General features: G+C 40.3%; 1 protein-coding gene across 1 annotated transcript; it reads right to left on the reverse strand.

Moving 5' to 3' along the window:
* Positions 1–4624: 4624 nt before the first annotated feature.
* LOC102872014 (putative olfactory receptor ENSP00000348552-like) lies at positions 4625–5581 on the reverse strand. Its single transcript, XM_006886829.1, has one exon. It carries the CDS (start codon positions 5579–5581, stop codon positions 4625–4627), a length of 957 nt encoding a protein of 318 aa, XP_006886891.1.
* Between the last annotated feature and the right edge of the window lie 9351 nt (positions 5582–14932).

Below are 14932 nucleotides of genomic sequence, written 5' to 3' on the forward strand. Positions count from 1 at the left end.
CCTTCCTTACCCATTTTCACTCCCATCCCCTGTACTGCTTAATAAAATAAATGGGACTGAGCCCATAAGACTTAACATACTTTTTAAAAGTTGCACCTTACCTTTATCAGATATATGTATAAGAGATAAGGAAAATAATTTCTTGAGGTCTCAGAATAATTCAGTGGCCAAAAATAGCCAGGCCAGTTAGGAAGCAACAGTTCGACTAGTTAGCTCTGAAAATGGTGAAAGTTATCTTGTCTCTGTTCTGTATTTGGATAAAATCCACAAAGGACCATCTGCTGCATATATAAAGCCATTTAAATCTCACTCAACTGTTGGGATTATTCTAGTCCCTGAAGTGATTTAAAGTGTAGAAATTGAAATGCTAACACTGAGGAACTTTTTGTTCACTTGGGATTGTATCTCCAAGATCAAATTAATCTAAAGCCTCTCCAGAAGTATCCCCCCCCACCCAATACTCTCTTTCTAGATACAGGAGAAAGATGGGAATCTCTTGTTCTGTTTACTGCCTCTGAATGCCTGAAGGAGGGTCAGTTAGGAGTCAGTTTTGACTCGATGATACTCCACAATAACAACCTTCTCTTCCTAGGAGTCCCTGGGTAATACAGAGTTAAGTATTCAAGTAGATTCAAGAGTTTAGTGGAAGACAAGCCTGGTTATCTGCTTCCAGGCTGTTCTCACAGAGCAGTTCTACCATGTACACACAGGGCAATCAGGAGCTGAAGTCAACTCAATGCAGCCAACGACTGCATCCTATGTATTCTGCTGAACTAAGAAAGCACTAGGAAGGAAAAAATCATCCTGGCCTTGCCAGAAGGAATATAAAATCTTACCAAATAAAACTCTCACCCAAAGCCCGTAGTAGGCCTGAGAGAATGGGAAATACACCAAACAAGGCAAATCTGAATACTTCAGCACTCTTGACCATTTCCATATTCAGGATCCCAGAATTGAAAGAAGTCAGCAACGTAGAAGTTCACCTTCTATTTGTATCTCACCAAATGGACTCTGAGTTCCTTTCATAGGCCAAGGCTTTGAAGGCCATTTGAGGGAGGAGGGAACAGTTGCCATTGAGCCAACTTTAACTCATGCCAACCTTAGACATGTCAGAGGAGAACTATGCTCATAGAATTTTCAGAATGGAATTTTTTTTGTTATTAAATTGTCAGGTGCTTTTGAACCATGAGTCTTTGCTTAACAGCCAAACATTTTAACCATTTGTTAACCCTAAAACTTACAGGTCATCAGTTAAGTTGGTCATGGTTCCTGTGAAGATTTTTATAGACACAGCAGTTATGGGTTGAGTAAAGGAAAGTTGATCTCAGAAGTGGAATCTTGTTGTTGCTTGAAGATTTTTCCTGTGTGTGGGCTCTCATGCTTGTGCCAATAACTGTGCATTTGTGACAGCATGACTGGTTTATGTGACAGCATGAGAAGCCTTCTCTTCTAAGATCCAGAACTGAGATCTGTGATACCACAGAAATATGCTGATTTTCTTAAATTTGGACCACTGTGTTCTGATATGCTAACTTCCTTAACCAAATTATTATTTTTTTTTCCTTTTTCATTTAATTTGAATGCTAGGAATGTTAGCTGTTGCATGTGTTTTGCTCCTGTTCAGATATATACGCATGATGTGCAAGAGGAGCCTGTCCAGTAAAGACCCAAACAATTCCTTCTAATTCTTCCAGAAATAGAGCATCTTTGTACACTAGCTTATGAGAACCTTCTTCTTGTTGTTATGTACCATCAAGTCAGAACTGACTTATAGCAGACACTCCAGTGGGTTTTCAAAGGTAACTAAATGCATGGGAGAAGATTGTCCTTCTTTCTTAAAGCAGCTGGTAGATTTGAACCATGTGTCTTTGGGCTGGCAGCTCAACTCCTTTCCACTAAGCCACCAGACCTCTCTATAAGAACATTCAATCTTGCACTGCAGTCCTGGAGGCGCACAGTTCAAATCCACCAGATGCTCTGCCGGGGAAGGAGGGACAATTTCCTCCTGTACCAGTCAGATCTGATTTGATGGTACACGCACACACACAAATAATAAAAAAAGAAAAAAGAACATTCAATCATAAATCTTAAATCATCATCTTTTGCCTTTTTTATTTCTAGAAACTAAATTATAGATGAGTATTATAAAAACCTATGCAACATTTAAGGAAAAATTTAAAACTACACACCACCTACCCACCACCCCAGTTAAGAAATAGAATGAGTCATTTCATGTTCCTCATGTTATGATCCTTAATTATGTTTCTCCTTCCTTCTCAACCAGAAATGTCACCTATTCTGTGTTTGGTAGAAATCATTTTGTGGTAATAGAGATCCTAACAATGCTCCTCTTCCCCTATATTTCTTGCCTTCTGGTAAGAAAAGTCAAACCCTAACATAAGTACCGTTGTGAAGGGGATCAACACTTTTGCAAGAGAAGGAAAGGGACAAAAGCAGGATTGGGCAGAGGGACAAGTTGAACTGTCTCAACAAAAGCCTCAGCTAACCCACAGGGAACTCTGGAGTTGGGGTGCCCCTTCAGAGTTGCCCCATGTTTTTATCCCTGTCATAATTTGTCATGTATGCAGGCTGCTCTAGGTAGGGGCAAGTTGGCTTGCTTCATCTAAGAGCCCTCGTTAACTCATTCTCATAGGTGACTGACAGCTGAAGGTGTCTGCCAGCAACACTTCTAGCACCTCGAGGACAAAGTTCTTCAGTCCTATAGAAGGAACTAGCTAGAGAATTACACTTAGTTTCTAAGTAAAAACAAAATAACCCAATTATGAAAATGGAATATGTTAGAATGATAGTGACTGAGGATGACAGAAGAAGAATTTGAGCCTTTGAGCTGTGCTCAAGAAGTGTATTGAGTACACCATTGGCTGCTAAGAGAACAAAGAGGTCCATCCTGGAGAGAGTGAAACCAGGCTACTTCTTGGCGGCAAGGATTCAGAAGTGCCATCCGATATGTTTTGGGCATGTTGCCAGGAGGGACCAATCATTGGAGAGGGACAGCATGCTTGGAAGGGTGGAGGGACAGCACAAGAGAAGACGACTCTGGATGAGATGGATTGAGTCAATGGCTGGGATAAGGGAGGTGGGTGTGTCAGAGACAGATTGACTCAAGATAGAGTGGGGTTCAGAGCTGTTATACATAGGGTCACAGATGACAACACATAACAACAACACGTTAGAATATCATTTAGTTCTGCAGGTACAATTCATTTTAAAGTCAGTCCTCACATACATAGTTTCAAATTTATCCAGAGCAGAATTCATATGTAGAGAATTCTGTGTACTCTGTGCTCAAAGGAAAAGTAGCTCCAAGTTAGTGTGGGCTGGGTGATACCACGCTTGAAATGGTTACACAAGCCTATTTCCCTGGGTTCCTGCTGCCTGAGAGAGTGTTAAAGGTGTCACACAAAAATGAGTTGGTGTCCATTTTTCTGCCCAGATTGCTGGCTGCATGTTGGCAGAACTTTCTGGCAAAATGTTGACCTAATCTCAGACAAAAAAGAGCCCAGGGGCCTCAAGCAAAGCAGACAGAAACATTTCTTCTCATTAGAAAACTTTTATTCTTGGGGTGGGGAGAAGAAATCCAATTACGTGCCAAGACACTAAAAGGTCTGCTCTGAGGTGGCGATGAAGGTACAGGATAGGACAAGGTTCAGGTCTGCTGTTCACGGGATCTCTCTGAGTCACAGTCAACCCAGTGACGCCTAACAACAACCAGCTCGTACGTTTTCTTTTTTGACCTATTCTCTCTCTAAGCTACATGGTGAACTGGCTCCATTTTTCAGGTTTACCATTCCAGTTATCCCCACCCAGCACCTTGCTCCTGACCATAGCATGTCTTCTGTGGTTATATTTTACCGCCTAACTCCAGCTGCCTTTGAACTATTGTGGTGCTGCTGCTATGCTCTACTCCCACAGGTCCCTTTTTTAACTCTCTAGACTGTAAGACCAGACTATGACATTAAGCAAGACTTATTGAGGACAGTAAAACATGAAGCTTAAAACTGGATACCAGTTATGACTGCTGCCAGGCCAAGATCCTCTATAAAGCGCTGGCTTCCTTTGCCTTAAAGGAAATGCCTCATAAGGAATCTGTGATCCCAACTCCTCATAGTTCTAACAAAAGAGAAAAGAAATTGCCACTTTACTATCATTTATAGCTGCAGTATTGTTTCCAAGAAAAACAAATTTGGTGTACCATTTCATCTAATGAAGACAATCTTCTTCTGTGTCGTGAAGTTTGGCCTCACGCTGCCTCCTTTCCAAAGTAAGGTCTTGGCTTTTCCAAAACTATTTTTCTCAAAACAAATGATCAGACTTCTCACAAAGGTGAATTCAGATTTACACAATGGCCAAACAGCAATATCACTCCAGCAGGAATCCACTTTAATCCCTTCAGTCTATACACACTGCAAACTGTAGTTGTCACCATTTTTAAAAAAATCATTTCTAGTTGGATCTGTTAAAATCTCAAACTCTCCATTACAGGTGTAATTTGGTTCCCTGGTAATCATCCTTCACACATGTCTTCTAACAAGAGCATTTTTCTTTATGATTCCTAAAAGCAGCCAAAAAGTATAGAACCACAGGGACATCTGCTCTACCATAACTAGGTGATATGTTTCTGAAATATCAGACTCCTCATAGCAGCCTTCACATCCTTGTTTCTCAGACTATAAATGATGGGGTTGAGCATGGGGGTCACTACACCATAGAAGAGGGAGATGAGCTTGTCTGAAAGGTCCTGTTTATCAGCCCCCAGGGAGTCCTTAGACTTGGGCTTCCCATACATGAAGAGGATAGTCCCATAGAAGACAACCACAACTGTGAGGTGGGCAGAGCAGGTGGAGAAGGCCTTTTTCCTCCCATCCGCTGATGGGATCCTCAGGATGGTGATGAGTATGAAGACGTAGGAGACAAAGATGAGCAGCACAGGGGCTCCCAGAAAGATCACGTTTGTCACTCCCATGCTGATCACGTTAGTGGAGATGTCAGCACAGGCCAACTTTAGGACAGCCAGGATCTCGCAGGTGAAGTGGTTGATGACGTTGTTCCCACAGAAGGGGAGCCTCATCGCCAAAGAGGTTTGAACCATGGAGGCTGCACTTCCAGCTGCCCAGCAGCTGGCAGCCATGGGCACATAGGCGGCCTTGCTCATGATCACAGGGTACCTGAGGGGGTTGCAGATGGCCACGTAGCGGTCAAATGCCATCATGCCCAGAAGGACACACTCTGTGGCGCCCATGGCAAAGGAGAGAAACATCTGCACTGCACAGGCTGAGAAGGAGATGGTTTTCCTGGGAGTGAGGAAGCTGTCAAGGATGAGGGGGACTGAGGAGGTGGTGTAGCAGATGTCCAGGAAGGAGAGGTTCCCCAGGAAGAAGTACATGGGTGTATGCAGGCGGGACACAGACACGGTCACCAGAATAAGGACACCATTGCCCAGCAGGATCACTAGATACATCAGGAAGATGAGTACAAAGAAGGTTTTCTCCAGTTTAGGATGAGCTGAGAGTCCCAGGAGAACAAATTCTGTCACAGATGAGGTCTGGTTAGCACTTTCCATAATCTATTTCCTCTGTCAACTGAAGAAAAGAGTCAGATGACCAAGCTTACCATTCTTTGCCTTGTTCAGGGTCAGGGCATCTGGAGTTCCTGCTTGGCTGGATGATTAAAAAACAACTCTGAAATCTAGTCACTTATTTATTTCTAAGGAAAAAGGAACAATAAAAATTATAAATTTACTTGAGACGTTGTTGTTGTTGTGTACCATCAAGTCAGAATCAACCCACAGCTGACCTTCCAGCAGGTTTTCCAAGGCAATAATTGCGCAGGAGGAGATTGCCCATCCTTCTCCCGTGGCAAATTCAAATCACGTGCCTTCATGATTGCAACACAGATCCTAACCACTGTGGTGGTGTTATGTGCCTTGAGTCACCTGTGACTAATAGTGACCCTATGTACAATAGCTCTAAATTCTGCCCTGTCCTGAGCCGATTTTACTGACTTTGATACGCCTACCCCCATTATTCCAGTTGTGTCAAACCACGTCATCCGAGGTCTTCCTCTGCTCCACTGTCTCTCCTTCCTTCCAAGCATGATGTCTTTCTCTAGAGACGAGTCTCTCCTGGCCACATGTCCAAAGTATGTGAGACCGTTCTTTAAAATCCTTCCGTTCAAGAAGAAATTTTGTTTAATCCTCTCCAATACAGACCTTTTTGTTCTCCATTCAGTGGTGATCCATTCAATAATCTTCTGTAGGACCACAATTCAAAGGCATCTATCTATTCTTCTGTCATCCTTTGTCATTGTACAGCTCTCTGATGCATAGCAAGTAATTTCAAACACCATGGCCTGGAACAGGCATACCTCAGTCCCTAAACTAACATCATTACTCTTTAGCACTTTGGAGAAGTTCCTGACAGAAGACTTCCCCAATGCAATTCATCTTTTGAGTTCCTGGCTGCTAATATCAAGAGTGTTGATTGTGGAGCCAAGCAAGATTAAGTTGCTAACAACCTCAATCTCTTATCCATCTATCGTGGTGCTTGCCAATTGGTCCAGTGGTGAGAATCTTTATCTTGATATTGAGCTTCTGTCCGTATTGAAAATCAAATTTAAGATTTCAAATGATGGCCCTGATTTAATGCACTTGATCAGAAACAAGCTACATCACACTTTTAATTGAGTGGTGCCAAATTCTATCTGGCAATTCAACTCACTAAATAAGATCAGAAAAAGTGACTTTAAGTTTATGTCATGTCTCCATTTTGTGGCAGATACTGGTGAAATGACTATTTGTGAACCTTGACCTTATAAATATTTCTTCTATTAAATTCGTGGTCGCAGAAAACATACTCCTATTGTACTAAGCATTTCTTTTTTTCCTAGGCAATATCACACTCAGGGCTTTTTATTAATCTCCTTTCACTCATCTGAATGTCCATCCTTTCACTCATCTGAATGTCCATCCACCAAAATTTCTGTTGATGAATCAGTAGATGAGTATAACAATTGCCATGAGGACCAGGGGTGAGTAGTAACTTTGCTTAAGGAGATTCACAGTTTGGCAGAGAATGGAAGCAAAAGGATCCAGGAGAGGCCAGAATATGAAAAAAGACACTGGGCATTGGTACAAGAGGGGTCACCGAAAGCTCCCTTGGTGGTGGTGGTAGAGAATCCAACTGGAACTTGCGGAAATGCTTATGTTCTGCCTAACATTTGAATCTTATTCTCCATGTAGATGCACAGGAAGGCTGGCCTCAGAAACTACAGTGGAGTCCAGGTCTGGAAATCTAATTTTCTAGATTAACTAAAGAAATGTTTTGGTTTGGTTTTTTGTTTGTTTGTTTTCTTTTTTTGTTGTTCTTTGGATCATATTCTCTCTGAGTGAATGCCTACTCTGAATTCAGTGGACTTTATCTGTTCGTGAGCCTTTGACTCAATTGCATGATATGTCACCCAAGCAATACCATGCAACTGATTATGCTCCCAGATATTTGAGTAGAGCCGTCTCTCATATTCTAGATTCTCTTCTGCACAGCAGCGATGAATGACTTATCCATATCCTATTGATCTCTTCCATTGATGAAGAGATCATTATATTTCCAAACAATCTGTGGCATATCAGAAAATTCTTCTCCAAATTGAGCCAAGCAGACAGTCTTCAACATCTCATTATATATACTGGTTTTCCTCTTTCTGGAATTGCACTGAGTTTGCACAAAGCTATTAGGTCTGTATGCTCGGAAATCTAGACTATGTTCTGATTGATTTTCTAATTTGCATAAACTTCAGTCCTTCTTTCTCCCTGTCAGAACTTGAGTCCAAACATACCCTAATCTATGCTGAGAATTTGTTAGACAATAAGGATGACAGAAGAATAATCAATGCCTTTAAAAAGTGGTACTGGAGAAAAGTACTGACTATCCCATGGACTGCCGACATAACAAATAAATCTGTTCTGGAGGAAGTGCAAACAGGATGGTCCTTCCTTAGAGGCAAGGATGGTGAAACTTCTTCTCAAATAATTTGGGTATGTTGTAAGGAGGGGCCAGTACTTGAAAAAAGACATCATCCAGGAAAGGTGGAGGATCAGAGAAAGAGAGGAGGACCTTCAACAAGATGATTGAACCCAGTGACAGTAACAGTAGACTTGAGCATATCCGAGATCATGAACGTGGAGCAGGTTACAGTAAGGTTCAGATCAATTCTTCACAAGGTTGCTCTGAGTCATAGTTGAATAAATGACACCCAACAACAACACTCTAAGAGAAATCAGAGATATTGAAACTCTTCAAAAATATTACTTCAAGGTAGAACATTTTCTAAAAGCAGAGCTGCTGTTGTTGAATTGCAGAGGAGGTCTCTGTCTAGTTGTCTCATCCCCTGAGAGCTCCTCCTTCTGGGCCAAGTTATTGCCATGATTAACTCCTAGGAATGCCATAAACATTGGAAAGCCAGCAAAAGCCAGAACCAGAGTAAGATGGAAGGAAATGAAAATATTTTCCACTGAAACAAACAATAGAAAAGTGGTTAAAGTGCATTTGGTAAAGTAAATTTTGAGACCAGGTAAGATAAGACAATCCCATTGAGTTCCAGATTTTGCTGTATAAATGGCGCCCTCTGGAGCATAACTCCAGGACAACTTGCTCCATCTCTTTTCCATATCAGTGGGACCACTGGAGTTATGCCATCACAGGCTCTTAAACCATGTGACAGCATCATCTCTGAGGGTGATTCTGAAGTAAATCTGTAACCTGAGACTGAAATGTTTCATAGGCTTCTTGCCATTTTAGATTTTCCTAATCCAGGAAGAAAAGATTCTATATGGTCCTCAGTCTTTATGACACCACTGAAATGTCTTCACTTGGTACTTTTTTTTTTTTTTTGGTACTTTCTTAAAACCAACCAACTAGAAATATCAATTCAGAAGCTAAAAATGTCACTGTGCTAAAAAGTTAAGCATTTTTTTTTCAGAATCTTCACTTACCTTTATTAAGAACCTACTAGGAAAGAGTCAAAGAGCTCTGGTGGAGCATAATGTATCAGGCTGCTAACCAAAAGGTCAACAGTTCTAATCCACCAGTTGCTACACAGGAGAAAGATATTCAGCCTCCTCCAGTGAAGATGTACAGCCATGGGGACCCAATGGAGGGTGGCTAAGAATCAGAATTCACTTGAAGGCAATTGGTTGAGAAAAGTCCTTAAGACTAGAGAACAGTACATGGGCCAGATAGAGCAACTCAAGTCTGAAACGCCCAGACTGAGATGTCCACTTCAATTTGAAGAAGATATAGAAGCTAGTTCTTCCTACTGTCTTGTAAATCTATGTTTTAAGCAAAATCTTCAAAGTAACAGCTATTACATATAGAAGGCAATTTGAAATCAACAGTCCTGTTGGGACTGATGTGCTCCCTGAAGTGATTAAAAGTTTGGAAATAGAATCATATAAAGTCTGGAAACTTTTTAATACTTCTGGGAAAACATTCCCAAGATCCAATTATGCTGAAAGCACTCCAGAAAGATTTTCTAAACTTATTTTGTTCCTGTGGGTGCTGAGAGGACATTTCTGAAACCATTCCCATGTCTTTCTCAAATTTCCACAAACTTCACAATGCTTTATAGTCTTAAAAAGCACAGGCGAATAACTTGGGAGGTACTGGAGAGCATGATACTAAGTGAATTAACTCAGTCCCATAAGGACAAATACTGTATAAGACCATTATTGTAGAAATAGATAACTAGCAAAACGTGTGTGAGGTAAGGCAGGGAGAGCAGAAGGGTAGGGGATGGGTGGGGGGTAATCATGGGGCTGCATGGTTTGATGGATGGGGAGAGGGGGTAAGTTGGGGAGGAGGGGGGAATATGGTGTGATGGGCAATGTATACAAACTCTGTAGTTAATCCAGTGTAAAATTTTTTTAAAAGTAAATAAGGGGGGGGTGGGAATTAAGTATTTTGTACTTAGGTTAGTTGTTGATTGCTGTCGAGTCGAGCATGACTCATAGCGACCCTGTGAACAAAAAGCCTGAAGTTTTTCCGTAACTATCAACATTTATCAAAGTTCTTAGAGTTTCCAGAGGCATGTTGTTTAAGAAGAAGACATTGAAAAAGAAAAGGAACAAGTGAAAAGATAAGAATCATTTCGGAACACTTTCGCTCTCTAGGAGCTCTGGTGACATGGTCTGTAGGAGGTCACACTGCTAACCAGAAGGCCTCACGTGTCCTGAAGAGAGAAGAGCAGTCTCTTCCTGTTAAGATTTACAGTCTTGGAGACCCAGTGAAGGGTTGCTGTGAGGTGGAATCAACTTAGTGGCAGTGTATTGAGGGGATTTTTCCCTGCACACAGCATTAAGGAGCCAACACTTACGGGCATAGCTTCTAAACCAAATGCTCAAGGATATGACCAAGGAGTACTCTGGGAAAATTACATTTGTAGGAGCTTCAGGCCTTTTGTTCCTGGGATTGATTTAAGTCGTGTTCCACTCACAGGCAATCAACAACAGTCCAAGAGAGACTCAAAGGAGGAGACAGTTTTTGGCCAGACTTTGAATAATGGAGAAAATGGAAAGGCAAATTAGTCATTACAACAAATATTTAGATAGACTGTTGATCTTCTTTGTTGGCTTAAGTTTTCAAGTTTTCTTACAGTGAAATGCATGAATATTAAGTATTTCACCCAATGACATTTGGACATTTGGGGACTGTGTTTGATTTTTTTCTTTTCATCCACCTAGTTAGTTTTGACAAATATTTATACTCACGTTATAAAGTTATAGAATCATCACAAATAATTACCTCATGTCTGTTTGCCCCAACCCTCAACACTATCCAGAACAATCTACATTGTTTGAATATTTTTCACAAGTTCCATGTTAATGGAATAACACTATGAATATTCTTTTGTGCAAAACTTTTTTCAAAATAAGGTTTTTGGGATTCATCCGAGTGTGGAGCATGTAATACTTTGCCAGCTACTTTGCAGAAGATGGAGAAATAGCAGAAAGCCTCCTCCTGTTAAATTTACAGCCTTGGAAATCTGATAGAGAGTCACTACGAGTGCCAATGGACTGAAAAGCAATGGGGTTGATTACCTTGTGTATTATTGAATAGGAATTTGGAGGGTAGGATCACTTGGTCACTTAAGATATCATACTTTTTCAAGCCAAGATGTGCACTCAGGGCTCCACAAAGCCCAGCACACCTGTCCATCTCGCTTTCTGGGTGGAACTCCTGGAAATAGTTCTCCTTAGGGCTTCTGCATTCTCCTGCTGCTCACAGGTTACATAAACCACAGACAAGAGCACCCTTTTTATTTCTCAGGAACTCAAGGAAACAAATGGCATATTGCATTGGGCAAATCTTTTGCAAAAGACTTCTTTAAAATGTTAAAAAGCAAATATGTTACTTTGAGGGGTAAGGGACACTTTTTCCCAAGCCATAGTCTTTTCAGTTGCACCATATGCATTGTGAAAGCTGCATAATAAATAAGGTGTATACACCTGATAGAGGGTCACTATGAATCTTCATCAAATGAGATGGCAGTGATATTGCATTGTAAGAATATGCGTAGCAGCTTTATTCATTCTCCTGTTGATGGACTGATCTGGATTGATCCTGTCTGGGCTGATCCCAGTTTGGGCTGTTACGATTAAGGCTATTATGAACATTTTTTTATAAATCTTTCTAAGAATATAAATTTCAATTTCTGTTGAATAAGTATCTGAAAATTAGATTACAGGTCAATATTTTTATATTTAGTTTCATATTAAATTGCTTGATCTTTCTCCAAAGTGTTTGTAACATGTTACACTCCTATCAACGATGTACGAGAGTTACAGTTGTATCACATTATGACCGACTAACATTTATTTGATGTCTGTCTTATTTCTTTTAACCATTTTGATTGATGTATCAAAGCAAAGACTTAGATTATGCAAAGGCATTTATGTGGATAATAACAAATTATTGATAACATTGAGAAGAACAGAAAAGCCAAAACACTTAACTATAGTCATACAGAGTCTATGCCTAGACTGAGAAGCAATTGTCAGAATAGAACAAGGGAACATTGTTGTTGTTATGTGCCATCGAGTCGCTTGGGACTCATAGCAACCCTATGTACAAGAGCTCTATACACTCTTCTATCCTGTGCCAACCTAGCCATCTCAAACCTTCCTAGCCAAAGGATCCCTCAGGACAGAGTATACACTCACTAGCAAGCTGGAAATTTCTTTAAAATCTCACTCTTCCATCTTAATAGAAAAATAGCCATCTCCCACTCCCCAAATCTTTAAACACAGATGTACTTCATTTAACCAGCCATTTGATTTGCCGTTTGAAAAACATCCCGTGGCCCAGCTGCTCCCCAAACTACTGCCCAAACAACCTCTATCTCTTGGTCTATGCAGCCCACCTGGGGGTACCAGAGCCATACCTGGCATAGGAAGGGAACATTGCATAGTTTAAAATCATAGACAGTGTGTGTTAGAGTTTCATCTTTTTTTCCTATTCAATTTGTGTGCTGAGCAAATAATTCAAGAAGTAGGAATATAGGAAAGAGAATATGATGTCAGAATTGGAGAAAGACTCATTATCAAGCTATATTGTGTGGCTGACATACCTTGCTTGCAAAAAGTGAAGAAGACTTGAATTACTGAAAAAGATCAAAGGTGTACAGCCTTCAATATGGACTATGATGTCTCAACATCAGGAAAAGAAATATACTCATCACTTGCTCAATACGCAACTTCATGATAGGTGGAGAAAAGATGAACATTGTCCATGACTTTCATTCACTTGGATCCACAATCAACACCCATAGTAATAGCAGTCAAAAAATCCAAGGACGTGTTACACTGGGGAAACCTGCTGTCAAGGACCTTTCCAAAATTCTAAAGAGAAAAGATGTTAGTTTACAGACTAAGGCTTGACTGATCTAAGGTGTGGTCTTTTCAGTTACTTCTGATGCATCAGAAAGTTGGACAATAGAGAATGAAAAACGAAGAAGAATCAATACCTTTTAATTGTGATCCTGTGAAGAATAGGAATCATATGGATGGCCAAAAGAACAAGTCTGTTTTGGAGGAAGTGTAATCAGGGTGCTTCTAGTGAATGCTTTCTAGTGTCACAAACTTTGGACATGTTATCAGGAGGGGCCAACCCTTGGAAAAGGAAGCCTTGCTGAGAAGGATGGAGAGTCAGTGAGAGAGAGAAAGATTCTCAAAGAGATGGATTGACACAATGATTGTAACAATGTGCTTGAACATGGCATAGATCCTGAGATTGGCACAAGATAGGGCAAGGATTCCATCTGTTGTTCATAGGGTCACTATACATCACAGTTGACTTGACTGCATTAACATTTAAAACAAAAGGACTCACTCTTAACTGACACTCTGTTGGGTTTCAAAGGCTATAAATTGAACAGGAGATTGCCCATCTTTCTTCCTTGAAGCTGTTGGAAGATTTGATCCACCAGAGAGATGCAGCCTTGATGTTATGTTATGTTATGTTATGTTATGTTATGTTATGTTATGTTATGTTATGTTATGTTATGTTATGTTATGTGTACAACTCTTTACAGATTAATCACCAGAGCTTGGTATGTTGTTATTGTTAGATACCATCCAGTCGACTAAGACTCATTGTAACCCTTTGAACAACCCTATGAACCTTGCCCTAGCCTGCCCCACCTTCATGAGCTCTGCTATGCTCAAGCCCAATTTACAGTCACTGTGTTAATCCATTTTGTTGAGAATCTTCCTCTTTCTCTGACCTTCCACCTTTGCCAGTATGATGTCTTTTTCTAAAAATAGATCATTCCTGATAATGTGCCCAAAGTATGTGAGAAGAATTTTCACCAGCCCTGCCTCTAAGAAGCACCTTGGGTACACTTCCTCTAAACCAGACTTGTGTGGTCTTTCGACAGTCCATGAGATATTTATTAGTCTTTTCCAGCACTACAGTTCAAAGGCATCGGTCCTTTTTCTACCATCTTTGTTCTTACTCATTGCCCAACTTTCAGATGCATAGGAAGTAACTGAAAATGCCATGACTTGGATCAGGCACACCTTAGTCTGCAAACTAACATCATTGCTCCCCAACACTTTCGAAAGTTCCTTGACAACAGATTTTTCCCAATATAACACATCTATTGATTTCTTGACTGCTATTACCATGAGTACTGATTGTGAATCCAAATAAATTTAAATTATTGACAACTTCAAGCTTTTCTCCATCTTGTAGTATGCTGTCTGTTCGTCTAGTGGTGATGATTTTTGTTTTCTTGATACTGAGATGTAATCTGTATTGAAGGCTGTAATCTTTGATCTTCTGCAGCAAGTTCTTCATATGGAATGATATTGTCATTTATATTTGCATTTCTGATAATTAATGATCTCTCTCTCATTGATATCAAGTCAGAACCAAGTCATAGATAACCCTCCAGCAAGTTTCCAGAGACTATAAATCAAATAGGAGGAACTGACCCATCTTTTTTCCCTTGGAGCCATTGGTATATTTGAACTGCCAGAGAGACACAACCTTTTTTCATATTATTTCCTTTTTTAATTATTAATTTTAATGAAAGTTTACAGAGACTTTGGATTTCCAGTCTTCCATTGTAGCACTTTTCTCCGTGCCCAACCCTTTGCCCCAGTTGGCTCTTCTCTTTGAAAAGTAAAAGAAAAATTCTTTCATTGTTATACCATCCCTCCCCCACAAGTCCATTCCACTATGCAACCTTCATTCTGGACTCCTGTCATGACAATAAAAAGAAGACATTCAGATGGCAAACAAACACCTAAAGAAATGTTCAAAATCTCTAACTCTAAGAGAGATGCAAATAAAAACAACTGTGAGATATCATCTCACCCCACTAAGAATAGAAAAATTTAACAGAACAGCAAACAACA

This window comes from Elephantulus edwardii, unplaced genomic scaffold (assembly GCF_000299155.1).
Source record: "Elephantulus edwardii isolate Elephantulus edwardi_28Jun2011 unplaced genomic scaffold, EleEdw1.0 scaffold00052, whole genome shotgun sequence".
Taxonomy (NCBI): Eukaryota; Metazoa; Chordata; class Mammalia; order Macroscelidea; family Macroscelididae; genus Elephantulus; species Elephantulus edwardii.